This window comes from Artibeus jamaicensis, unplaced genomic scaffold (assembly GCF_021234435.1).
Source record: "Artibeus jamaicensis isolate MK-2021 breed Jamaican fruit bat unplaced genomic scaffold, CSHL_Jam_final contig_958, whole genome shotgun sequence".
Classification (NCBI taxonomy): Eukaryota; Metazoa; Chordata; class Mammalia; order Chiroptera; family Phyllostomidae; genus Artibeus; species Artibeus jamaicensis.
In genome coordinates, this window is record NW_026522022.1 from 55,653 (window position 1) to 83,584 (window position 27,932).

Consider the following 27,932-nt stretch of genomic DNA (forward strand, 5'->3'; position numbering starts at 1 on the left):
CACACACACTCCACACAAGGTCTGGGGGAGACACACCATCACTGAACTGGCGTGGGCAGCCCTGCCCACGGGCGGCTGTGACTGGGGCAGAGCCTCCCTGATGTCCTTCTCCAGGTGGGAAAAGGAGAACTGGACCCAAACGACTCAAACTGCTGTGTCTTAACAACCACAGAGAATCCACCAAAAGAGACTTTCAGGCACAAGGTAGCTCAAAACTTTACAAAAATATGTAACAGCTTCAAACTATACAGTTTATTCAGCGTAACAGAATGTAGATTTTCGATTTTTACAGGAATTAGAAAAACAGAACCACTGACTAGTCATTGCAGACAACGGCAGTTTTTAAAAAGTGCAAATTCCATTTCATCCGCACTTGTCCCGTGAAGTCTGGGACAACCTGGTCCCCACGTGCAGGCTAAGTGACACAGCAGGTGTGCGGGCCATGTGGGGCACGAGGACAGTTCAGGGGGTGCCATCCTCTCTGTGCCCAGCTGGGCCCCCAGGGCTGCCTGTGGCTCCCTGCTGGGCTCCGGCTCCCGGGAACCAGGGGCCTTGGCTCCCCTCTTGGCTGCGCCCAGGGAGCATGTGTGTGGCCCAGTAATTAAAGAGAGCGGAGACTACGCCGGCCTGGTCTGCAGAGCAAAACAGAACAAAAAGGAAAATTGTTATTGTCTGGCAGGTAGTGGCCTTTGGGCCCAAGGTCGACTCTGAGAAAAGGGAACATGACTAAGATGACGGGGGCCTCCACGCCGTGGGGCAGACAGAGGGACGCACTCCTGCTATTTCATCTGCTTGGGCGTGAGCCCCCAGGCTCAGGACCAGCGCACAGCGGGACAAGTCTGGCATCCGAGCCCACAGAACACCACACATAGACTGACATGAAGCGGAAGCACACTGACCAGAAGTGGACCGGATTCTAGCTCTGGAGCTGGTGCTGGGATAGGGCGGCACTCCCCAGCCTCAGGAGGCCGGGCTCCGGGAACTTCCCTTTAAACTAAGGAAATAGGGTGCTAAGAGGTAGCAGCTCCAAGTTCGCAGGGTCGGGGTTGGGCGTTTCTGCACCTCTGCCGTGGGCTGTTCCACAGCGGACACTCCTGCAGCTGCAGGTGCCCACACTCCAGGCAGAACAGCCAGTAGTTCCCACCCCTTGGCAGCATGTACCTGGCGGCATGGCGCAGTGCTCTGTGAACACCTGCAGGGCGCGCTGCAGCCTCTCCGGATCCTGCAGGAGCAGCAGCGCCTTCAGCTGCTCCAGGCCCAGCAGGTCAGCGGCAGACACGCTGCGAGCCTCCAGGCCCATAAACAGCTCCCCGGCAGCCCCCAGGAAGGCCGGGTCCGGGTCCTGGGAGACACCTGCACAGAGACGGCCGTGCAGATGCACGTTCATCTCCAATCCACGGACTGAGGCCCCGCCCAGCGCTCCTCTGACACTGTGGTGGGGACATAAGAAGCCTCCACAAGAGGCAACCTGAGCATGACTCTGCTCATGAACAATGGGCACCTGGCGTCTGCTCATATGACCGGACCCCCTGGGTGGACACACAGGACAGGGACACGAGGCTCTGCAGACTGCACTCAGGCCAGTCTCAGCAGCAAGGAAACCGGGAGGCACGGTGAGCACCGCATGGAGGACACATGCCACCGTCCCCACCGCTGACCATAGAGCTGTGGGAGGGGGGCTGGTGTTCGCCGCACTAACCCTGCATGGAGGTCACGCGACTTGTTCAATCTGACTTTGTGGCCTTCGTGAGCTGTAAACACGCCAAGTCCCTCCTTCACCAGCATCCTCGCCTGCGGGGACCACGGGCACAGGCGTAGTGCTCTCGCCCTCTCTCTCCCTCCCACCTGTGCTGCCCTGCCGTGGCCACGGGCCCGGGGCCTAATCCTCTTCTGTCTCAACTACTGTTCTCAGTGGGTTGCTACGTGTCCGGGTCTAGGATTTCTGTCGTATTGTCCTCTAACAGATGCCACCAAACCAGTGAAACTCCCCATGTTCCCTCTGTCTCCCACATTCCCATCGATCCCACACACTCGAGGTGACGTAAGACCCTGCGGTCTAAGCCCAGGCCCAGCAGGGCGCCCGATGGGTGCCCACCATTTCTTTAGAAACACAGCCAACCACAGCCCGCCTGGGGCGGTGAGGGCCAGGCCACCCTGCAGCCCAGACGCTGCGCTGGCCTCTGCCTGGGCCTGAGCTACTGCTGGTCAGAGCCTGCTGAGAAGAAGCTAAACACTCTCATTTTTGCCTCAAAATGAACGGTTCCTATTGAATAATGAATATTTAATGTTTTGTATTTTAAACATTTAAATATTATACTATATTTGTTTCTATTCTTAAATAAGTAGATGCTACTATTCCAAAGAAAAACAGGAAAAATCATACCATCGTAAAGATACATTTCTTGTGTGGACTTCAAAAAATGGAGGATGCCGTCTGCCTTCCCCTGGACGCCCGGGTCAGCCCCCTCGGCCTCTGCGTCCCCTGTGTCCTCCGGGTCCCCTGCGTCAACCTCGCCCGAGTCGCTCAGCTCGCAGCTGTCCTCCCTGGGCTCGTACAGGAAGCTGATGCCGGAGGCTTTCGTGAGCAAGCCGGCTGCTTTCTTCCTTTTCATTTGCTGTTTCTTTTTCAGTTTCCTTTTCTTGTTTTTGCTGATCGTGGGGCCACCTGTGTGCCGTGGCTGCACTGTTTCCTGTGGGAAAGTCTGTTTCTCCAACTCTGCCTGTTCCCCATGAACGTTGACGGGCTTTTTTAATGCTTTCTTTGTTTTATGCTTTCTTCTTCTTCTTCTCTTTGGTTGATCATGAGGCTCCTGACCTATAAAGGCAAAAATGCTAGTACAATTTTCTGTACAGTTTGCACAGCAAACATATTAACCTAAACACACTTTCCCACTAGGATCTTGTCATTTTAGTAGAAAAGGGATTTTAAAAGAATACAGTGATTCTCAACTGTATTTCAAACAATTACACTACCAAGGATTCTGAGACTTACAATAAAATTAACAGCTTACTTATTCTTAAAAAGAAAAGGCAGGTACATATTGTGAACCCTGAGGGGAAAAAAAAACACCTAATTGGGCTCAAACTGAAAAGAAAGGAAACAAAACAGAAACAGAGCCTAGCAGCCACCTCTGCCTGGGCGCCTCTCACACACATTGCACCCCAGCAAACAGCCTGCTCTTAACTGCCTACCCGCACTGTTGCTCAGCTGAGCAGCCCTTATATAGGAGCACCTGGAATCCTACTTTAACCAATAGGATTGAGGCTTTCCCTATCCAATCAGAGCTGTGCAGCTCCAGCCATCAGTGGCTCTATTCCAGCCAATCAGAACAGAACCCTTTGGGCGGTCCAAACTGTAAGGATTTGGAGCCCTCATTTGCATGAGAATGGACCAATCAGGGACCAGGGACCTGGACTTCTGTCCTTACAAGCCAACTCTGCTGGGGCTTTGGGAGCTGAAGTCTATCTGCACTGAAGACTGTTTCCCTGGCTGAAGCTGCACTGCTGAAGATGTCCCCACTGAGCTGTTTGTACCCAATGAAGTTTTTTTCTACACTGCACCCCACAGTGGGGACTCCTGTTGGTGTTGGGCTGGCACGAGTGACAGTTCCTATGACCAACCTACCCCAGAACAATAGATGGTTGCAACATCAACACAAGATGCCCTAAGTCTCAGTCTCATCATCTGCAAGGTGGAAACGATGCACCTCAGAGTCCAGGTGAGACCCGTGTGTTAAACAGCATGCTGTTTTTTCGAGTCCTGTCCTGAGCTCAGGCACCTCTACATCCACAACCTGGAGCTGAGTAGGCTTGTAGCAGCTCAGCAGTGGCTCAGGGCTGGTTCCCTGTCCTCTGCAATTATTGCCTGGCCTGACCCATGTTGACAGGACGCAGCAGCCACCCTTGAAAGCAAACCAGAACTCCCGTTGTCCCCGAGGCCCTCCCCCAATAGGGCTGATGTGGAGGCCCTGTCCAATGCCTCCAAAGTCCGTCATAAGGATCTGGGCAGCACTGAGAGGAAAGTCGTTAACGTGACCGACTGCAGACAGACTGTTTCTGTTCTGACACAGCAGCTCGGTGCCCTCGGACGGGAGTGACCCATTCGTGGCTGGGACAGCCCAGCGAGTGCGGAGGAAACAGCGTGGTGGAAACACCTCTGAAATCTCTAGGTCAGGACTGCTCTCTGCTCCTCAGACACATGGCTCCATTCTGGCGACATGGCTAAGTGCTGAGCCTCCAGGACGTCCTTGTCTGTGGTCTGGCCCGGGGCACGGGTGGTGCCTGCCTCCGTGCCACGCAGTCCAGCCCGTGGCTCCAGCATCCAGAACCCGCCTGACCCCCAAGCATGAGAAAAGCTGCAGAACATTTGCATGGGGGAACCAGAGGTTTGACTATTTCAAACCCGAGAAGCTGCCATCTCCAAAGCATACCTTTCCTTTCACACATGCTAATTTTAAAAATAACCACTGTTTGTCAAAACCCTCTCCATCGCTGTTTGGCACCCACGCCCCGAGGAGGTGCTGTCGTGGAAACAGACACCAAAACAGGCATCGTCTCCAGCTCCTCTGGCTGTGCAGCTGTGCCACACCACCTGGGAGCAAGCTAGTGTTTTAAAGGGACAGGAGTCTTATTGTGGAATCAGTGCTAAGGCTACAAAGGAGATGACCATGCTCAGTATCCATGAGATCTAGACGCTAAGTAATAGGGAGTAACTTCCATTTAGTCTTGATCTGAGTCATGTATACAGGGCCAGCAGTTAAAATAACAATATCAGATGCTTATAATCTAGGTGTCCAACCTGCGGCCCAGGATGGCTACGAATTCAGCCCATCACGAAACTGTAAATTTACTTAAAACGTTATGAGGCTTTTTTGTGATTGTGTGTCCCAATGCATTTGATGTGTGGCCCTGAGGTACTGAAAGGTTGGACACCCCTGGTACTCTTTGCCTAAAATTCAGGATACTCTGTACTAACAAGTACCAGTCGGGCACATTCAGCAAGGTGAGACCTGCAGAGATGATGGTCTGTCAACAGAAGCATGTCTGTCCAGGCCCTGGGACGGCCGGCAGGGAGCCAGGCCGGGGAGAAGGGATGATGGGTTTGGTTTGGCCAGAAGGATGAAACGCAGACCCAGGCACGGCAGGGCCAGTGCGAAGGACAGAACCTTCTCACTGAGCGCTCCGGCGGCAGCAGCCGCTGGGGCTAGGATGCCTGATCCAGTGTGGAGTACGGAGACTCTGCCTTCAGAGAACGGATGCTCTCTCTTCTTTGACCTTAAGCAGTGACATCTCGAGAGCAGGTGGAGCAGGGCTGTGACGGCCGGACATGGCCAAACTGGCCCCAGCGCTTCAGTGTCAGGACACAATGTAGCTTTTGAATCCAAGTGACCTGAGAACAGACAGGCTGGCCAAACGTAGGCCCACAGTTAGTTGTGAGTACACGAAACTCAGACTTATTCTTGTGTTGTGGTTTATGATGATTGTATCATTTTCCACATGGACAACTATAAACCTGTGTTGGCCCTGCCCTGGGTGGCCCCTCGGTGGTCAAGAGGGCACTGGGTTAAAGTGCTGGCCCTGGTTTTTAGCCCAGAGCTTGGAAGGCAGAGCTGCCACCTGCTGCTGCCCTGACAGCCACCTGTGTGCAGGCGGTGAGCACAAGAGCCGCACTCACCCTCAGTCACCCGGACACCGGCCCACATGCCGTCCAGAAGGCTGGATGCCGGCATCAGCCCCACGTCGCCTCGGCTCTTTTCACACAGGCTTCGCTCACGTGCATTGAGAAAGATGCCTTCACTGCTCACATTCACACACTTGGGTCTTGGAGACTGAGAACAGGACACAGCAGCGGGCCATCAGCCACCCTGACTCATCCCCTGAGGAGGGAGACCCTTGCACATGCGTAATGTTTTAAGTGTCATGCCAGTAGACCATCAGGATAAAAATGAAAGACTATGCACTCTCACCCTGACCTCGTCAGACCCTGAGCCAGTGTGCCCTGCAGGGACTGTCCCCAGTGTCCACCCGGGGCCTGGCCTGGGCTGGACTAGAACCAGTGTCCACCCAGGGCCTGGCCTGGGCTGGGCCACAGGTGGTGAAAACCACACCTGACTGGTCGGATGAGCGGCGCTACCCTAAGATGCTGCTGATGACAGCCCCCAAAGGCTGCAGCAACCACAGACCAGGCTTCTCCAGCACAGCCAGCAGCCACAGCGTCTGAAGCCGCCTGCTTGGAACCAGGGCCCAGGTCTGTCCTGCACAAAGGGACGGGCGCCTAACCCACACAGACCTACTGGAGACACACAGCAGCATGTGCATCCGAGAGCCAGGATGTCACTTCTGCTTCAGGGGATGCCTGCTGTTAAAACAACCACGGCAGCTTCCACAAAAGGACTCGATTTTAACGACTCTGAGTGACCTGAACACAGAGGCCACAGGAATACAAGAAAAGCACACGGGCCAGGGCGGGAGGCAGCAGGGCTGCAGTGAGTGGAACTGACATCAGGACGGAAGCCCAGGTCTGAGCGGAGCCCCGTCTCTGCAGAGCTGTGGGAGCTCTGCCTGGAGAGACAGCGACGGGCCCCCACGGCACCCTCCCACCTCCCTGGGGAGGGCCCTGCAAAAGAAGACACCACATGGAAGGCTCTCGGTGTGGCTGCTCTCATGAACCTGGCAATCAAGGAGGAAATAAATTAACATAAAGGTTTGTCTAACATACAGCTTATAAAAATGTAATTTGTAATAATGTTGCATAGTCAAAGTTATAAATAAAAGTTACCCCTAACTCTGCCAGGTTACCATGGCAATTGAAATGGAATGGATCCTAATTATTCAATTCCCCTTTTTGCTACTGTTTAGAGACATCTCCCTGCTCTAACACAGACCAGGCCCCCCCCCCCCACTCTCTGGGGAAGGCGGGCCTGGGCCCCCAAGACAGGGAGGCCTGCACTGTCCGTAAGAGAGACCTTCGCTGGCACTGTCATTGCCCCACTTCCTATAAGGATGGCACTCTAGCTCAGTCCCCACAGAGCAGGCCAGAATGTGGCACCTGGCCGTGGGACAGACGGACAGACAGACGTCCTGCGGCAGCAGCCTCGCAGCCTGCCCCGAGTCCTCAGCATGCGGCGGCGGCATGCGGGAGAGCCCGGCATGTTCTCAGCATGTGTGCTGAGGGTGCTGTGGACCAAGCTTGGCACCAGCGCTCGGAACGAAATCCGTTCAAGTCTGTGTTGGTCTGTTTATCTGTGCTCACACTCCAAAGACTCCCGGCATCACTCCGCCCCGCCCCCTGTTTGGTTTGACAGTGTCTGACCCTTTAATTAGGAAGTCAGAAAGGTCAATGTGCTAGAAAACCACATTTTCTAAATATTCAAATTAATTTCTTAGTTTACATACTTGGTAGAAATCATCTGGGTATAGCTTTAATTTAAAATTGATATTCCTCTGAAGGAAGTTTTGAAATAATGAATTAAAACCAAATAACTACCATCTCATTTTTCAAGGTTGATACTTAATATGTGACCAAAGCACCAGTCAACAAAGCAAATGAAGTGATTTTATTTTTCTGCAAAAAACATGCAAAGTAAGTTATTTCCACGATTAGAAAATTAGTACGCCATTCCAGAATATTCTGAAAACATTGGAAAATGAAGGAAACAGTTCCAACCCAAGGCCAGTACTGTTGCCACCTGGATGCATTTAACACCAGCCAGCTCTGCGGCCAAAATCACACTCCACCTCCGGGTCTGAACAGGGCCACACACCACCCCCGCCACGCATGGCTGCACAGGGGCCTGCTCTGCCCTCTGGGCCGGCTTTCCTACCTCCGGCGTCCTCCTCGCTGCCGCAGGTGCTCTCGCAGGTGCTCTCAGAACCTGAGCTGCCCGAGGGCTCCGTCGGCGTGGGGGCGGGGACATAGCCCTCGGGAGGCAGAGCGGCGGTGTAGAGTCGCCGACCGGGCGGGGCCTCGGTGCCGCCACCTGCCGGAGGAAACGGGCACAACAGGGAGCAGTCAGCAGCGCCGGTCGTTGTGGGACCTTCACCTGCGCCACATTCGCGGGACGGGGCACCAGTCACCTCAGCGCAACGGACCTCAGGGCTTGTCGCCTCCACGAGCAACCAGGAAACAGGAGTGGTCTGTGATTATTTAAGTTCACATTAAGTGACTTACCATGTAAACTTCTAAAGTTTTGTAACATAACACAAAAATGTAACTACTTAATGAGTAGGAGGGAGAAAATAAAAATCCTCCACACACCTCCCCCCATCACAACACGAGCACGAACGTTTTGGTGACATGTCTTCTGGACGCTTCTCTCCCTGTGTGCTAACAACCTGTATGCACATGTGTGTCTTAATGGGATCGCACTCACATGGTTTATTATGAAACATACGCACATTACACATGTGTCTGTTACACAGATAATATCACTCGAAGGTGAATGTTAGGGTCAAGTAGCACATTAAGATATATTTAAATCTACAGTCTTTTTAAAAAAGCCCTCACTGGAGGCTCTGTTTATTGATTTTAGAGACGGAGGGCGGGAGGGAGGGAAGGAGGAGCATTGATGTGAAAAGCTCAGAGCGGTTGCCTCCTGTTTGTGCCGACTGGGGCACTGAACCCACAGCCTGGGTGTGGGCCCCGACTGGGACCCAACCGGCCACTCCTGCCAACCAAGCCGCCCAGCCAGGCCACGGTCTTTTCATGGCTACAATAACCCATGTACTCGGCAAATAACAACCAATGTCCTACAATTTGCACATGGGGGTTGATTCTAAATTTCCACATGAGAAACAGTTGCTGCGACCGCCGGGCTACAGGGGACTCTGCACACTCGCCCCCTCAGGTCTCTTCCAACACGCCCCTGGGGGGGCCGCTGGTGGGAGGGGCTCCCCTCTCCCTGCTTCTCTGACACTCGACACCAGGCAGGACCGACCCACCCAATCGTCACATTTCACTCAGAATTGGCAAACACAAGTGGATGCCCTGATCTTTCAGAGATAAAAGAAGTCTTAAAAAAAAAAAACAAAAAACAAGGATGGTACAAAATCACTAATTCCTGTACAGACATTTGGTTTCAAGACATTTAAATTGTAAAAACCTTGAAATGGCCCTGGCTGGTGTAGCTCAGTGGATTGAGCACGGGCCTGTGAACCAAAAGATCACGGTTCAATTCCCAGTCAGGGCACATGCCTGGGTTGCAGGCCAGCTCCCAGCAGGGGCCAGTTCCCAGCAGGGGAGGCACCAGAAGCAACCATACATTGATATTTCTCTCCTCTCCTTCCCTTCCCTTCTAAAGATAAATAAATAAAAATAAAAATTAAAAAAAAAAACCTTGAAACGTTTTCAAATTTTGCTGCCATCGATACAGTTCACTTCGTTACAAAACAAAACAGTCTCGGGGAAGTAAGTGCAGCGCAGGGAATGTCCTGGAGAAGAAGCTGTGACGTCTGTGGGGCGGGGTCAGGTGGGTGCCAGGAGTATCGAGGGGGCACTTTATGGAGTCTGACCACTACGCCTGCACCTGAAACTGACACAAAGTAACACTGACTGTCAACTGTAACTGGAAAACTAAAAATGTTTCCCTTTTTGAAGCTAAGATGCACATGGTGGTCTACTTCTCAACTGAAGTCTCTACCACAGGTGGCTAATTAGTCTCCCTGCTGGAATGGGGGAGACTGTGGGGGCGGGCACAGGCCCCTCAGAGAGCTCCCCGGGGGGGAGCATGGACTGTTTGATCATTTTTCAGAATGATGTTTGGAAGCTTTTAATGAGATTGATCTTTCTCAACAAGAAAGCTGCGTGGAGCTTAGAAATGCATTGCTCCCTCCATTCTCAAGACGAGCTCAGGGTCTGCAGAGACAAGCCTTTCGGCGGGAAAAGCGGGCCTGTCATCGGCTGAGAACACCAGTTAGGGAGCTGCAGGCTGACTTCTGAAGCTGCTCTGGGTCTTGTCCTAACGAGACATCATCGAGAGAAGGCCCCAGGTCCCCCTGGGCCTCAGTGTGGCCAGGGGGAGCAGCGTCCCTCCAGCTGTGGGTCCTCTCCCCTCCCTGGGTAGGACGGCTGTGTTGCACGGCAGCTCCCCCATCACAAGGCAGACGCTTGTTCCTGGCTCAGGTGGCAGCAAGCAAAGGACCAACGGGACTTGACTGAGCAGCGGCAGCCATGGGGCACCGTGGCTTCACACAATTTCTCTTTGTCTATTTAATTGTGATTCCCTCGTTTTGCTTCTAGCCCAGATATTTCTTTTTTCAGCTGCAAATAAATTATAATGCTTTTCCTTCAAAATTTCCCAGGCATGTTGCTCTTTCACGAAGAAAAAAAACACAAGTGAAGACTAGAAAGGAAGTTCAGTGTGACAAGGAGCGTGAACAAAAACCTACGGCCGGGGGACACTGCCCACAGTGGACAGGGGCTGGACACTTCCTCGTGACAAGCAATGAGACCAGACGTCCCTATCACACTGGAGTTCTGTCAGGGGCAACTTGTCAAGAAAAACGAGACATCAAAGGCACCCTGATCTGACAGGAAGAAGCAAAACATCTCTACTCACAGGTGACAAGATCTTACCACAGAAAACCCTGAAGAATCCCCCCAAAACCTGCTGGAACAACATGAGGCCCGGTTGCAGGACATAGATCAATAAACGGAAGTCTGTATTTCCATACTGCAGAAGCCTCGCCTTGGCCAGGGTCAAAGGGTTTCCATGCATTTCCATGCACTAGCACTGAGCACTCTGCAAACACACACACACACACACACACACACACACACACACACACAAGCAATGCCATCTACAACAGCATCACACAGAGTAAAACACAGTCAAGTGTAAAACTGACAGCCTCCAAACCGTAACTCATCATTGAAAGAAATCACAGATGACAAGTAAGTGGGAAAGTGTCCTGAACTTACGAATGGACAACTCAGTGCTGTTAGGACGGTGACCTGCCCGGAGCTCCGCAGATTCAGTGCAGGTTGTATCAAAATGCCGGCGGCTTTACCTACGTATTCGTTTGTTTCTGCAGAAAGGGACGGCCTGCTCTCAGATCTCCCATGTGACTGCACGGGACCCTGAGGAGCCAAAATACCCTCAAAAAAGAGCCGAGGGGGAAGACTCACTCTCCCGGAGTCAGAACTTCTTCAAAGACGCCGTCATTAGAATGACGTGGCAGAAAGACAGACGCAGGTCAGTGGGCAAGAACGAGCGTCTAGAAACATCCACGGCCAAATGATTTTTCTCTTTTAACAGCTCTGCTGAGATGGAAGCTCCACGGGTAAGGTTGTCTGTCTAAAGTGTGTGACTCACGGCTGCGCAGTGTGCTCACAGCGCTGTGGATCACACCAGCATCGACACACACACACCCAGAACGGCCGCGGTCCTCGTCGCCGCTGGTGGTCACTCCACGCTGCAACACGCATCAGCGGCTCCAGCACACAGACGTGGCAGAGCCTGCCGCCCACACACCACAGGGACGCGTGGCTGGCTCTCCCCTTTTGTCCAGGGACATGTGTGCGGAAGCTCCTGTGGTTACCTGTCCTCTGTGCCGAGAGGCGGAGGACCAGGGCTGCGGGCGCACGGAGCAGGGACAGCGTCTGAGGAGCTGTCAGACGGTCCCCAGTGCGCTGTGCCGCTCAAGTTTCCCCACATCTCCGCTGTTACTACCCCTCACGGTCTGGGCGACCTTGGACATGGGTCCCCACAACACTGACACACCGCACGGACTCTCAGCGGCAGGGACTTGGAGAAGGATGTGGGGGACATGGGAACAGGACTCGGGACGACCCCCCACCCCAGGCCGAGGGGCTGAACCTGCTACCCAGCGCTGCTCTGTAGGCGGGGAGCCCGGTTGAATTCACTTGGGTCCCAGCTGCTCGTGACTGGAGCCTCAACTGCCCGGGAGCCCAGCCCATGTGCAACAGTGTGGGGTCCGAGTCCTCGTTCGGGACTGGATGCTGAGGAAGGGGCGGTGGCTGTGCCCTGTGCCTGGCCTCTCAGGGCGTCGCCCCCCATCTTGGGACTGCAGTGACCCCTTCCGTCACCTTGCCCCTGTCACCCCGCACCGGACAATGGTGTTCCAGCTGCTCTGCAGCGCCAACTGCGAGCGTTTTGCCCAAGAGCACGCAGGTCTGGCCGGCAGCAAGGTCCCTCGCTGTCCAGTCACAGCCCAGGCTGGCAGGGGGCCCGTGGGGCCCCCCCACCTCCAGCACAGAGGGTGGGGTGCCCCCCTCAACTCCCTCATGCCAGGCGTCTCCCCGATCAAACACACTCTGAATCTTGCCAGCACCTCCTGAAATCAACGTCAGGTCAGCGCTGTGATGTCTGACCCCACGTCTGCACAGAGGATGCAGCACCGGACAAACACCTGTGAACGACACCTGGGACCAGGGACACGTTTAAAGAAGCGTAAGTGGTTGTGAGAATCAGAACGGATGCAGCCATTTAACATGAAACACCTTCCAAACTAACGTGGAACTTCTCACGAGCCATCAGCACCCGTGGAAAGAAGCTGTCACGGTAACTAGGAGTAGCAATGTGAAGAGCTGCCTCATGACCGCATTTAGGAAGAGAAGTGTTACTTTTAAACAGTGATATAAAACATGAAAAGTCCCTCACTGTAGGCAAGAGGCCGTGTGAGACCGAGGCGGAACGGTCTGTCCACCTCGCAGGAAGTGGAGGTTCCTTGTCTCCCGGGGGACCTGGCCTGGGGTCTGCGGACGCACCCTCCGGCCGGGCAGAGGCCGTCACGCAGGGGCTTCGATGTCCCACCAGCCTTGTCACTGATTAAAGCCATCAAGTTGGAAGAGAGAAGAAAGCGCGAGTGGACCCTAAACACAAAACCTCCAAAATGGTCAAGAACCTGGGTTCAGTAAGGTTCTGAGAACAGCAGGGGGCGCAGGGACCAGCTGCTCCTGGGGACGGACAGCCGCCTCCGCCCTGCCCCCCACCCACACCGCCCAAACAGGGCCTGGTGTGCAGACCTGTGGTACTGGGGTCCCTGCCCCGTGTGCTCACAGAGCCGTCCGCTGTGTGTGCATGTGTGTCCTGACCCCTCTTCTTACAGGGACGGCGGCCCTGCTGGATCAGGGCCCGCCCAGTGGCCTGGTTCAACCTCGTCTTCCCCAGACGCCCATTTTTAAACACCAGCTCCCCGGGGCCTCGGGGGCAGGACGTGGACACACGGATTCTGGGAGACACAATGCGGCCGAGCAGGCCTGTTCTTTGGAAAGTAAAATCCCAGCCCACCGTGGTCACCTGTTCCTTAGGACTGGTCCAGGTGCTCTTGCTTTTACCAACCTGACTGGGCAGCAGAAACCCACGGCGGCGATGGAACCAGCTGTGCGGCTGGGACTCCGTTACCCACAGCCCTTACCTGCCACTGGGGGGACGCGCCTGCACCTCGCTTTCTCAGGAGGGGCTTCGGGGGCAGCAGGCGGCAGCACTTGCTTCTCCTGGTCACTTGCCTCACGGGGGAAAAGTCTCTTCAGCACTTTTTCAACAAACACTAAGATGCAACCGATTGACAAAGGAGAGAAAGAGAAGGAATTACTTAAGGCAGTTTTATTTAAATCGCATATAGTCTATTTATAACAAAGACCTATTCTAATATTAACACCAGAAAGCAAAGCAACTGTCCTGACAGGACCCCCAACGCTGTCCCCAGAGATCCCTGGCCACCTCCCTGGGACCTGGGGCTGGGTCGCCCCACTGCGTGCAGGGGTGGAGGCAGCCCCGGAGCTGGACTCCCGGACCTGACGTGGGCTCTGGAGGCGATTCCAGTGCTCAGGTGCCCATCTCCGACCAGCCCAAACTCTCCCACGTGGACAAGCCCGGCAAGCCCACCAGTCCTGGAAGCAGAGGGCTCTCCCAGGCCAAAGTCTCTGGGCAGGGCTGCCCTAACCACACTGTCCTGTCCCTGGCTGGACCCCGGGTCCTAGGGCTCTCCCCTGGAAAAGCAACGAGTGGGGTTCAGAATGCTGTCCAGTGACCACCCCGCCAGAGCTGCCCTGAACGACAGGAAACCCAGCTCCCGAGACACAGGTTAGTCACCTGCCGGTCCAGCCACTCTCCCAGGGCCACTTAAACAAGTCCCGGTCTTCACTCCCGGGAGAGAGTGGTCCCCTCTCCCAGGGACAGTCCTGACAACGTCCCAGGGACTCTGAGTTGGACGGCACTGGTTATGGCAGGTCTGCAGCCTGGGCCGCCTACACAGACAGGGGTGACAGACACACAGACCACCTGCACTCTGGGAGAGCACCTCCCGGAGGTGCGTGTCCCGTGGCCTGAGTTCTGACCCCATTTCCAATGGCAGACACCCCAGGCCCTTCAGCACCTGGTACTCCAGCCTGACTCGCTGCACCCCGAGCCCCTGCCTGTCTCCTCGTTGGGGCCTCGCCGGCTGTGGCCCAGCCCCAGCCCTGCCCTCACGTTCCAGCCATGTCCTCAAGCTCTGTCCCCTCGATCCACCTCATACTCCGCGCCAGTCCCCTTCGGGGTGGGTCCTCCGTGGTAGGCAGCCCACCTCTTGGGGAGTGCCAGGCTTGGGGCTGCTTTGGCATCAGGAGCAGTGCCAGGCTCACTGTGTAGTTAATTTGCTGATAAACACGCAGACCTCTTTCAGTTGCCACAGTTTGAAGCACAAAGTCTTTCTAAAAAGAGTAAGACTTCGCCCTGGCCCCTGTGGCTCAGTGGGAGGGGCGTTCTCCTGTAAGGCACAGGTTGTGGTGTATCCCGATCCCTGCTCAGGGCCACGCCTGGGCTTCGGGTTTGGTCCTGGTCGGGGTGTGTGCCAGAGACAACTGACTGGCATTTCTCTCCCTCTCTCTCTCCCTCCCTCCCTCCCTGAAAGATTAAAAAAAAAAAAAGAATGTGATTTTAATTTCTAAAAATCTGTGTTAGAAGATCAATGTGTAACAAGCAAATTTAAATGATTGTGACTCTGTACCAACGGATCCTGCTGGAAGGTACCTGGTGACTTCCACTTCCCACTGTATCTGAGACCACAGAGCGGACGTACAGCGGGGAACGAGACTTTGGGCAACGCTGACCACCTGCGCTTAACACCTGAACAACTGCCCTGAAGCGAGACAAGCCTTCGGTGCTAAGCCGGCACACAAACAGCACCCTCGGATTCCCAAGGGGCCGAGTGGCCACGTGCCTGGGTGCAGGCAGGTGGAGCCTCCGACCAGGAGAAGGACTGGACAGTTGAGACAGAAATCGTCAGCTGCTTTGGAACAAACTTCCTTGTACAGCCGCTGACGGCCCTGCTGACGCCTGCAGCCCCAGAGTGAGGGACTAGACGAGACCCCCACCAACTGCCCAGCGGTCCCCTACAAACAGGCTTCACGCTGCGAACCAGCAGGCGTCCAGCTGGGTGGCTGTGCTTTGCGGTTCCAGTCCAAGGCGGGACAGAAACGAAGACGACTTGTTCAGGGTGCTGGGCCCAGGGAGGCATCACTTTTACAAAGTGCATGTCGTTTCTGGCCTGTGGAAAGGTGCCCTTTGAGCATGCGTGTGTGCGGGGGCTGGGGGTTCGTGCGCACTGACTGCAGCAATCAGAGGTGGAAAGTCTCTTTTGTGCTTAATCTCCTAAGGGCTCAGGCACAAAACAAAGCTGGGAAGCTGGGCAGCAAGTCTGCAAGGCCACCGGGGCGCACACAGCTCCGTTGTGAGTCGCCCCACATGCAGCCCTGCCCTGAAGCTCCCTGTCACTTCCCAGCAGTGAGGGCACGATTCAACCTCGTGCTCTGGCATCTGTCAAAAAGCGATCACCGGGAAAGAGAAGAGCAGGGATGGACGTTTACTGCCGAGAAGCAGCCGGCCACCACAAGCACGGGCAGAGAGCTCAGACGGGGAATGGCCAGCGGAAAAGGAGGAAAGACACCGGAGATCACGCCTGCCGGCCAGAGGAGAGTCAGGTTACTTTGAAATGGTTTCAGAGAGGGCTACCTGAACGTGCTGTTTCCACTTAGAGACACAGCCAGATAAAAATAAAATTTCAGTAAAGTGTTCTTTGGGAATTAGACACCTAGAAAAAACTGCAAATATATAACCTCAAAAAGAAATAGAAAGCTTGACGGCTGGTGAAGAGCCTGTTCAATCCTAAGTGCTTACTCAGCGCAGTTCCTTGATGGAAAATCTAACAACTGGGAAATTTAGTCTGAGACAGAGGAGTTCGTTCCACCTGTTTGCTGGGGTAACGTGCCCAACGAGCTCCTGGCAAGACGGAGGGAACCCACCAGGTGAGAACAGGCCACCCCTGCCAGCTCAATCAGGTGCGCGCCACCTGAAAAGGTTCTTGAAGAAAAAGAAATGGAAATAGGATATTCTCCTTCTGTAATGTTCACTCTGAAAAAAGCAAAGGAAAATGAAAAATATGTGGAAGAAAAACAAGTGCCTTTGAGACCACTGAGTAAGTTACCCCATCAAGTCATGAACATTCTTCTCTTTCTTAAAAACCTTCACTTGGACACAAAGCAGTGGCCCCGCCCCCCACACCCGTGCACACGACATTCCTTGTCACAGACGCTGCCCCTCGAGAGAGCCTTGGCTGGACATGGCGGGGACGGAGTTCGTTCCTTTGTGGCTCTGTCCTCGGGCACATGAACCACTGTCTCTGGGGAGGCACGAGGCTCTTGGGGGAGGGAGTGCAAGCAGAGCTAAGGCGGGGACATGAGGATGGATGTAGCTCAGAAACGGCCTCAAGGTGATGCCCACAGAGGGCAGGACGCCACGCACTCACAGGACACGTGTGACGACAGAGACCACAGCCGCGGACTGTCATGTTTCCTGTGCAAAGAGAACATGGACCAGCAGGTGCGCCGCCTACCGTTCAGAGGGCCCAGTGAGTGGCTCAGGAATGGAGAAGGGAGATCATTTAGAAGGTGAAACAGGAGTTTGGCTGGCTTTTTTGAAATCACATTAAAAAAGGAAAAAACTCCTGAAGATAAGACCAGAAATGGACATTAACACAAACCTCCGCCATAGCCAATTGCACGTTGAAAATGAACCCTTCTGAACCTGCCGTGAACAACCACCCTCCCCAACAGCCTGCGGTTAGAGAAGACAGAGAACCCATCTCAGCTGGCACTGGCCTGGCGCTCCCCACCTCAGGCCTGGCCTCCGAGCTCCCCGTTTTGCTGGCTTGCTTGTTGTGAAGATTTTATTTATTTTTAGAGAGAGCAGAAGGGATGGAGGAACATCCATGCGAGTGATAAATATCAATCGGCTGTCTCTCCTGTGCACTTTGGCCAGGGACCAAACCTGCAACCCAGGCACATGACCTGACCGGGATCAAACGGGGAACACGGAACGTTCGCCTTGCGGGCCAACACCCAACCCACTGAGTCACACTGACCAGGGCCATGCATCTTGTTTTAACAGCCACTTTAAGTTCAAGTCTTCTTGGGGTTGCTGTATTTCTTAGAATCTGGCATTCTGAGTATTCTCTTTTCATATTTAAATGCCTGCTGAATACCTGCCAGCCCCTCCACAGCTTTCTCAAAAACAACTCCCTTTGACGAGGCACAGTATTGAACCTTTGCCGGTAACGTAGGAGTAAAGGAAGAAGTTAATAGCACCGCACATTCATGGAAATGGAGTTTAGAATAGCACGTAATTCAGTAATGATAGCTTCTTAATGGGTTTCATAATAGAATTATAAGTGGAAAAATAATTAGCTAAGATTTAAGCAACAGTTGGCCAACTTTCTGAAACATTCATTAGAAGAAAAATAGTACTCAAAGGGACATAATTAAAATCCTACACCACAGCCCACCTGGTGTGGTGTCCCCATCAAAGGAGCAGAAATTCACTAACACTCATTTTCTTCACAAACATCAACATTAAAAAATATTCTGAACTTTGTCCAAAGCTTTTCCTTGTAGGGTTCCTGAGGAGAGTTTACTGTATCATTAACTAGTCACACACACACACGCCCGTGTACTCACACACAGAGACAGACACACACACTGCCGAGACATACGCACAGGCAGACACCCGGAGACTCCGTCCCACCGTTGCCGCTGGGGGACCACGCGTGCTGGCAGCCACCCCAGGAAGCCCAGGGTAAGGGGCGTGCCACGCTGACCTCCAGGCCTAAGATGCTGGGCCTAAGAAGACAAGGGCAGGCCGGCTGGCCGGCTGGGACAGAGGCCCACTGACCATCTGAGCTCATCCAAGGATCCTGGCGGACTAGAGGGCATGGCTGCCCTCTTCCTCGCTGCCACACCCCCAGCTCCTGGGACCGTGCCCCGGGAAGGCCCAGCCTGGCAGCTGGCAGGAACAAGTCACTAAAAGGCAATGGCCTGTCTGCACCCAGCACCCAGTCCCCGGCGTGCCCCGTGCCTGGTGCCCAGGGGTCCGGGCCTCTATCAGCACGGTCTGCGGTGAGAGGAGCAGTGTCGTTTAATCCTCGCAACCAGAGGCTCGTCACCATCTCCCTCTGGGTGAGAAATCTTACAACTAAGTATAAGTCACGGGATCAGCCCACAGGTGGGGCACGCTGGGCTGCGACCCTGTCTACCACCAGCCCCGGGAACAAAGGAGCTGCAGCAGTGACAGGTGATGGTGGCGACCACGTGCTCTGGTGAGCAGCTGTCCCAGGGCCCACGGAGGGGATGGCTCCCCAGACAACCCTGGAACTAAAGTCCTGCCCATTCTGTGAGTGCCCTTGAGTGGACTCTGAGAGGAGCAGCTGGACACACAGCCTCAGCAGCAGGGAGCAGGGTGGCTCTGTCCAGATAGACAAGCGCCGCTAACAGGAGTCCGAACCGGACGGGAGGCCCGGGATAGGGCGGCAGACACTGCGCTGGGTCACTGATTCCACGGGTGGCTGTGTGGTTACCAAGGGCCAGCACTTTGCCAGAGGGGATCTGACAGGACCCGACTGCAGGAGCACAGGCCAGCCACCCTTCGCCTCCCAGCACTGTCCCTGGAGGGCAGGTTCCTTCAGCTCCGCCCCCTCTTCCGAGCCAGCACCAGCCCAGGGCCTACCTGACTGAGCCCGAGGACTGTGGAATTCTCCCCAGTGTCCTCTGAGGACAGGGGCCTCCTGGATTCACTTCAGTTACTTCCCAGAGGCCCCTGAGCTCTGGCCCAAGACACACTCTCCAGAACCAGGGATACACTTTTCCGCGTGAAACAGAGAGCATTTCAAAAAAAAGAAATTCACTTTGTATTCAAGGGCAGTGGCTGCAAAGTCTGACACTCTCCCATGACCCCAGGAGCTGTGTTACAAACCATCACGGCGGGCTGACTGCCTGACCCCTGCAAACCATGCACTTTCGGATGGGCTGAGTCTTTTCCAAATGTACGCAGACCGCCCTGAGATGCACCCGCTCCCCTGGCCCAAGGGAATGGCCTAGAATGCCTAGAGCTGAGGCCTGTAGGCCGGCCCCCAGCACCCCCAGTACCACGGAGCTGTCCCGTGGCCAGCAGAGCTCAGGGCCTGAGCTGCAGGACGAGCGTGAAGAGTCTTCTATGTCCCCTTCACACTCGCGTCCCTTCCACAGACGCACAGACAGCCCTGGGTTCTAGAACAGCAGCTAGACCGTGAGGAAGACGGAGGAAGGCCCCAGGCCACTGTCCTTGCCACCTGCCACACATTCCCCTAATTGCAACACGCACCCCAAGTCACTGAGGTACGAGGGTGGGAGCTGGGGGAGCTCCAACAGCTCAGGACTCAAACCTCTCCCAGCTCCAAACCACCCCCCAAGTGGCTCAGGGCTCTGGGTCCCAGCAGAGGGCCCTGCCAGGTCCTGTTAACAGGAGGGGACACACAACAGTAACGCTCTGTTCCCGCTGACAGCTGACAGTTTCAGGATTTAGTAACTGCCTCCCCCCACCAAACACGATGTCCTCAAACTGCTTGCTCCCCTCACACTCTGTCACACTTCCATCAGAGACAGCTTCTGGGGAAGGTGTGTCCTGACTGAGCGCAGGGGGAACAGGTTCTGTTCATCTTCTTTCGGGGGCTGACAAAGGTTTTGGAAAGCTGACTGTCTGTGTTCCAGGTGACACGGTCACTTCCAGCATAAGGCACAGCCCCAGTGTCAGAAACAAGGACGGTGTTAGAGAAACAGGAAAACTCGGCACCAAGCACAGGGGACCCCCATCACCATGCAGGACAGCAGAAGGGGGCACGTCAGTGAACACGAAGACCCCAGAGATGGCCTGTCAGTGGCCGACAGTGGGGCAGACAGGTAGGAGGGTGTCACTGGCATCAGCCACGGCCACCCTGGGGCATGACACCCGACCAAACACAGCCAGGACTCAGTGACACCTGGGGCGGCAGGGACGCACCCACATGGCGCTTCTACAGGAAGGAAGCCACAGGATGGAAACTTTGCCCATGTTCTGCCTTGCCAATCAATTAGCTTCCTTTCCTTGTTTTAAGCAAATGCTTAACTACAGTTGCCACTCAGCTTTTCATTAACCACAATCCTCCGTTTTAAATGCTGAGGAGAAAACCATCATGGCCAGAACTATTCCAAGTAACGTGAGAAACACGCCTGAAAACATAAAACTAGAAGAAAACACACAAAAAAAGCTCCCCAACATCAGTCTCGACGATAATTTTTTGGATTTGACAACTAAAGCACAACCAACAAAAGCAAAAATAAGCCAGTGGGGCCACATGAAACTCAAAGGCTTCTGCAGAGCAAAGGAAACCAGCTACGAGATGAAAAGCAACCTGTCCAACATGAGGGAATATCTGCCAACCATACATCTGATAAGGGGTTCATGTCCAAAATGCAGAAAGAACTCAGACAATTCAACAGCAAAAAGCAAATCGATTAAAAAAATGGACAGAGGATCTCAACAGACTGTCTCCCAAAGAAGACGCCCAGCTGGTGAGCAGGTGCAAGAGAGATGTTCCCATCACTCACCATCAGGACAGCACACTGCTCGCTCACAGTGAGATGTCATCTCACACCTGTCAGGATAGCTGTCATTGAAAAGACAACAACCAACCAGTGCTGGCGAGGACGTGGAGAAAAGGCAGCCCTGTGCATTGCTGGTGGGAAGGTAAGTGGAGCAGCCCCTGGTGAAAGCAGCACAGAGGTTCCTCAGAATACGAGAAGTAGAGCTACCATATGACCCAGCAAACCCACTTCTGGGTACGATCTGAGTGAAAAACACTGACCTGGAAAGCTATCCACACCCCCTCTTTGCTGCAGCTTTACACAATAGGCGATGTATGGAAGCAGCTTCCGTGGGCATGAATGGACAAGTGGGTAAAGAAAACGTGGCATGTGCGCACAACAGACTATTACTCAGCCATGAAATCTTACCGTTTCAGACAACAGGGATGGACCAAGAGGGCACTGTGCTGAATGAACAAGTCAGAGAAAGACAGACACCATGTGATCTCACCTATAGTGGAATCTGAAACAACAAAATGCCTAAACTGATGGACACGGGAGACTAGTGTCTCCTAGTACTGAGGGGTGGGGGATGGGTAAAATGGGAGATGGGTCCCTGTTATAAAATAAGTCAGTCCCGGGGTGTCACACATTGGCTGGTGGCTCTGGCTAACAATTCTGTGCTGCACAACCTAAAGTTACCCGGGAATATAATAGGGCTTTCTTTCTGTAGGAACCGAGTTCCCTGCCTCTGACATTCAATACTAAGGCACCGCCAGGTTAACGGATGAAACACATAACGCCCTGCCTCTGGCCCTGGTTAAAAACACTGTCATTTAATAAACACCCGTGAAGGCCCTGCAATTGGCAAAGCTGCAGGTCAACAGCATTCCCTCCACCGTACAGATGAAGGCACCGAGGCGCAGTGAGGCTGCTGCTGTTTCGTTTAAGGTGACGGGGTCAGTCGGTAGCGTGCAAACCCCGTATTTCCCCCAGAAGGGGCCTACCACGTCAGGGGTCCCACAGACCCCGAGACCTGCCCGAGACCCCCGGACACACAGGGCGGCGCTTGCGGGCTCCGGACGTACCTAGGGACTAGGGGCACCCTCGTCCTGCCAGCGGCCGGGTGTTGGAACGTGAGTTTGCGCCGATGGCTTTGTCTGAGTCGGCGGCTCCCCAGTCCCCCCGGTTCCCTGAGTGCTCCGCTGCCCAGTCCAGCCTACCGTGCCTCCGCGCCGCCGCCATGCAGGTCCGATGACCCTCGACCCCATACTGGGCCGAGTTCTGCCTGCCGCTTCCGCACCCGCCCTGTAGGCCCGCCCACAACAACAGGCATGCCCAATCCGGATCCAGGGTCTCTGCTGCAGATGTCCATCAGGGGCGCTGCGGTTTCGGATTGGCTCTGGGAAATCCCTGGCTTCTGGGGCCCTTCTATCTCCGGTGCGCTGCGATTCGGCAGTTGAGGGATCCGCGGCAAGAGGGGTCAGCGGAGAGGGTCATCCCGGCGCGGGGGGCTGGGAGAGTGGGTTGGGCGAGGGGGCCGTGGGCGGGGTCTGCTCGGCGTCCACCGGGCCCGCTCCCAAGGCTCCACGAACCCCGGGGCTTAGGGGACCTGCGGGAGCTAGCGTCCGCGCTCAGGCCCTCCTCCCGCGTGCGCAACGGGGCAGCGCCTTCGACACGTGGGCCGTCTGCGCTCCGGCCGCCCGGCCGTCCTCTCTGGACCGGGTTTTATGTTTGCCCTCTTTCCCGGGCGCACGTCTTGGGTAACGCATTTGTGAGCGCCTATGTCTTTATGCTGGGGGTCACCGCGCGCGCAGGGGCGACAGTATACAGTGAGATGGATGGCATGTCTCAGGGATACTGGAGCCTGGGGAGAAAGGGGGCCCAAGTGGCGCGATGGAGTGGTCAGAAAGCCTCAGAGAGGGGAATTTGAGCCATGCTCGAAGTAGGGTACAGCAAGTGCCCCCCACACCCCTGGGTGATGGCGTCTGGGGAGCAGCGCAGAGGCCACCGTGAACCGAGCATAGTTATGCACAAGGGGACGGTGATAGTGACAGACATGGGCTAATAGGAGGCAGACCTTAGTGCTGCGGCCAGTCCCTGGGGCAGAGATCAGCTTTATGTTTTCCAGTGGGCGAGATGGAAATCTGGGCTGGCTTTAAACCAACCGGAATTTCCTGACACCTGAAAGGAGTCCCCTGCGCCCCCGTGCGGAGAGCAGAGTTTGGTGGTGGACACACAGAGACCCGCTGGGTCCGCTGAAGTTAGAAAGGCCTTGGTGTCTGGCCACCATGGACAGTTGAGGGAAGATATGGTTGGATTCTGGATGTATTTGAAGAGAAAGCAAAAGAGATTTCTGACTGACCAAGCATGGGCTGTGACAGAGGAGAGGTGTACAGTGGCCCCTGGTTTGTTGGCTGGTGTTTCACTGAGGACAGCCAAGCCCCCGGAGGGTCATCACTGGGGATGGTGTGTGCCATGGTAGGTGTGTTACCTGTGAGGTGATGTATAGATGTCAATGAAGCCGTGGAATCTGATTTCAGAGTTCAGGAGAAAGGCCCAGGATACAGATAGAGAACTGGGCTTGTCTGCATTTAGGTGACCTTTTGAGCTATAAGAAGGACTGAGTGGACAGGAAGCAGCCCAAGGACTGAGCTCTGAGGTCCTCTAACTTTCAGAAAGGGGGGTGGCAATGGAGGTCCCAGCTGTAGCAACGAGAGGGGCTGAGTGGATAGGGAGCTGTCCTGAAGCCAAGTCTAGAAGTCACCATTTGTCTTGAGTGATGTTGATGGGTGAAGGTGAGGGCCGATCACAGACAACTGGATTTGTCCAGTGCAGGTCACTAGTGACCTTGATTACAGAAATTTTATTGGCATAGGGGAGGCAGCAGCTTGATGGGAATTCAGTAGAACCACAGGAGAGAAACTTAAGACAATGAATGCAGATTGCTCTCTCTTGGGATTGGGAAAGTGGGGCAGTAGCCAGAGGGTTTTAAAGACAGAACACACACTGCACACACTCATATACCCAACAGAGGGTCTTTAAAAAGGAGCAGAACACACACCACACGCCCAGCCTGATCAGGTGCTGAAGCACAAACGATGTGAGTGAACAATGGGCCGAACACCTTTACATACGGAGACAAGGCACAGACGGTGAACAGCACATGGAAGGATGCTCCCTGTCACATGTCATCAGTCAACGGCAAATTACAGCCACAGTGAGACCCCCCACAGACCTGCTGGGAAGACCCAAGTCCAGAGCGCTGACAGCCCCCAGGGCTGGGAGGGTGGGGGCAGCAGGACGCTCTCACTGCTGGTGGGACGCAGACGGACGCCACTTTGGAAGACAGTCGGGCGGTTTCTACAAAACTAAATATACTCTGGCCATGCAACCCAGCAATTATACTCCTTGGTATTTACCCAAATGAGGTAAAAATGTATGTCCACAGGAAGATCTGCACACAATGTTTGATAGCAGCTTTGTTCCTAATTGCCCAAACTTGGAAGCAAACGAGATCTCCTTCAGTAGGTGAGGGGTAAACTGTGGGAAAACCAGATGATGGAATATTGTTCAGCTGTAAAAAAAAGGAGCTCTCAAGTCGTGAAAAGACATGGGGGCACCTTAAATGCACATTATTAAGGGAAAGAAGCCAGTCTGAAAAGATCACTGGTTGCCAGGGAGTGGGGGGAGTGTCGAACAGGGGAGCCCAGAGGGTTCGGGGCAGTGAGTCTGCTCTGTGAGATGCTATAATATGTACATGTGTCATCATACATTTATCCAAAACCACAGAACATACAACACCCAGAGTGACCCTGATACCACCTGTGGATTCTGGTGACGACGTGTCAGTGCAGGTTTGTCAGCTGTGACAAATGTCCCACCTGGTGGAGGTGTGGGCAATGGGAAGGCTGTGTGTTGAGGCGGGCAGAGGTGCATGGGAAATCTCTGCCTTCTCAATTTTGCTGCAAACCTAGAACTGCTCTAAAATATAAAATGGCTTTTTAAAAAGTGGTGCAGACGAGGGGGGACCTGCCGGATAATGTTGTTGGTTAGGTTGCATGTGAACCTGCTGCTCTCTCCTTCAAAGTCCGCAGCAGCCTTCCAGCCCACTCTGGACAATGAGGTCTTCCCAGAAAGCACCCGGTTTCCTCCAGCCCCACTTCTTTAATCTCTTTTAGAGCCAAACCTCGAAAGTGTTGATGACAAAGTCAGTCTCCACTTTGTCATCTTCAGTCGACTCTGCTGTACGTGTCCTCCACAGCCACTGGGTGGTAACTGCTCTTGCTGACATCACCAGTCCCTGTGCACGTCCCAGCCAGCATTCAGGCTCACCCAGTGGTCCCCCGGGAGCACCCTCCACCCAGCTGCAGAACCAGACCTGGGACCCTGCATACTCCCCCCAAAAACCAACCCAGAAAAATAGCTTCTGTGTATTCCACCTGCCACATCTCCAGCCCCCGCCATCTAGTCCCGGCTCCATGGTCACCCCTCAGGAGCTCCCCAGGCACTCCAAGGTTGATACCCCCACCCAGTACTACACCTGTGTCCCCACTCCCAGCCACCTCCACCTGTCCTCAGGGCAGCCAGAGTGACCTGCGATAACTCTCCGTGCTATTCAAAAGTCTGTGAACACAATCACAGTAACAAGATAAGGAAAATCACGTGATCGTATCAATAGATGCAGAAAAAACATTTGATATAATTCAACAAAATCCAAAGTTCAGATGAAAACAATACCAACTAGGAACAGGGGGGAACTTCTTCAACGTGTTAAAAACCATCTACACAAACCCTGCAGCCAAGGTCACAGTTACTGATGGGAAACTGGCTGCTTCCTTCCCGCACCATGGCGTGTCCCACCACCCCTCCCCCACACAAGACTGGAAGTCTTAGCTAATGCAGAAAAAGAAATGAAAGGTATACAGTTTGGGAAGGGAGAAATAAAACTTTGTCCACAAACGGCACAATTATCTATGCTGAACATCACTCCCCTCTCAGAATTCTGCATCGAATTGCACTGTGTCTGGGGTGTTACTCAGAGTCCTTCGATGTCCTTGAAGCCCCCTGACGTGCACTGTGCACATGTTCATGCAACTCTCTCCTTGCTCACCTTGTCCTGGTTACCACGACTCTCCTCCAAGTCCTTCCACCCCCACAAACCTCCCCCACCTGGATCCTAGTCCTGCTCTGCCCTGACCCTCTCTGCTGGCACCTCCCACCCTGCTGGTCAGCCAGAGAGACCAGAGAGGGGCAGCGGGAAGACCACCACCACTCCCTGGGGGGTGGAAGGCAGACCAAAAATGCCCACCTTCAGAGCGCCTTCACGGTGCCTTCCGGGGCCCCCCACGGGTCTGAGCACCCGAGGCCCACAGGGGTGCCCAGCTTGAACCCACGTCCAGTACCATGTCCTCTCCCCGGTTCCCTGGGTCCACCTCCCACACAAACTGCCTGCACCCAAGTCTACAGCTCAGCACCTGCTTGTGGGAGAACCTGGAGGAAGTGAAGGTTTGACTTGATCACAACTTCCTCAGACAGGTGTTTCCTGATGCCACCATCCGTATCGGTTGCCCTTGCAACTTTCTCCAGTGACACCCTATCTCTTTTCTTCGGGGAAGCAGTTAAACATTGTAATTATATTACACATTACTGTGTTATTTTGAAAAACGATGCTCTCCCTAGACAGAAAGGCCAGTGTCTGCTTCTGCTCACACTGCAGGGCATGTGAGAGGCACCCAGCACATTTTTGTGATCTGTGTTGTGCTGTGACATGAGTGGATAAATAAATGGATCTCAAAAAATTGGAAGTATGGGGACAAATACGGGGAGGATGGAAGTAAAGGGGAAGTCCACCGTAACATAAAAACACTGACCTAGAGTCTGGATTTTGGACAGCAGTCTGGGACACACAGTCTTGTGGTTTTGACCAAGGAGACAGCACTTTATGGCTCTCAAAACACCATGAGGTTTGACTTCGGTGAGTTCTTTGTTTCATCGTGGGTCCACTTGCCTCAGCACCTAGAACTTTCCTGGAAAAATAAATAACAACGTGTTAATACAAGTGACTGATTATATGGAGAAATCTCATGGAGACAGGATTTTGATTAAAGATCCTGGAGCTTCGGAAAAAACTTCTGTGTTCCATCCAAAGTAGTTTGATCTCCTGGTTCTCTCTTTCTGTCGGAATCCCTACCCATTTCCCAGAAAATTTTCATTTTGGTATTTTTCTTCTATCAGCTTTTTCGCCTTTTATCTCACTTAAACCTCTCCGCACCCCGTTAGAGAGACAGAAGAGCCCTTGATTGCGGACGTGTTAAAAGCCGGGCTACCAAGCGGCCCCAGGTCAGTTCCTGCGCCACAGAGAGGGCAAAGTGGCCCCAGGACTTCCCTTCCCGCCCAGCTTCCGGTCTTGGATGGGCATCTCAGCAAATTTAATTACAGGCCATCAAACGTGGCCAGTGTCATTAACGTTTCCAGAACGGTGCAGGTTATCCACACCGCCTTGCTGAATTAATCCCCCTCCCTCGTCCCTGGCTGTGTGGTCTCTGTGCTGCTGACAGCGAGCTCACCCAAGAGCGGGCCCCGCGGGTGGCGTTCCGTGCCTCAGGGGACATGGCCGGTGGCCCCCTTTCCCGCGAAGACAGGGAGGTGTGCGCGGTGGACGAGTGGATCGCTCGGTTGGGGGCACCCACAGAGGGACAGACAATCCATCCGCCGCGGGAGCGTTGGGGTGTGGAGGAGCCTTTACCTCGCCCACGAACCCCTCACAAGAAGGAGCCCACGTGTCACTCTTCGCGTCCGGGGCGGGCTGCAACCTGAGCAGGTGTTCAGGTGCGCGTGGCATCCGTGGGAACTTCCCAGCACTTTCGCATCTGCTCCGGGGAAGCAGTGGGGCCGCGGGCGTGCTCCAAGCGTCTCGTGTCCCCGCTGTCCCCGCGTGACCGGCTGCTCCCCATGCAACAGTTGGCGGGCGGCGCGGTGTGCGCGCTCCCCAGGTCCGTTCGGGGAAAGGGTGGAAAGGGCTGGGTCGTCGCCTGAGGCCCCGCGCTGTCCCTGCTCGACC

General features: G+C 54.4%; 1 protein-coding gene across 1 annotated transcript; it reads right to left on the reverse strand.

Annotated features, from left to right (window-relative positions):
* Positions 1 to 230: 230 nt before the first annotated feature.
* On the reverse strand, positions 231 to 22,187 carry ERICH1 (glutamate rich 1). Its single transcript, XM_037129550.2, has 6 exons — positions 22,093 to 22,187; positions 13,378 to 13,509; positions 7,824 to 7,979; positions 2,384 to 2,815; positions 1,162 to 1,353; positions 231 to 632 (listed from the first exon to the last, which is right to left on the reverse strand). Exons 1-6 carry the CDS (start codon positions 22,112 to 22,114, stop codon positions 463 to 465), a joined length of 1,104 nt encoding a protein of 367 aa, XP_036985445.2. The 5' UTR covers positions 22,115 to 22,187; the 3' UTR covers positions 231 to 462.
* Positions 22,188 to 27,932: the final 5,745 nt, after the last annotated feature.

Coding starts and splice junctions, on each gene's coding strand:
- ERICH1 (XM_037129550.2), bottom strand. CDS start 22,114: ATGGCGGCGGCGCGGAGGCACG. Junction 7,980..13,377: donor GCGCGTCCCCCCAGTGGCAG/GTAAGGGCTGTG, acceptor TTCCTCCGGCAG/GTGGCGGCACCGAGGCCCCG. Junction 2,816..7,823: donor CAGCGAGGAGGACGCCGGAG/GTAGGAAAGCCG, acceptor TTGCCTTTATAG/GTCAGGAGCCTCATGATCAA.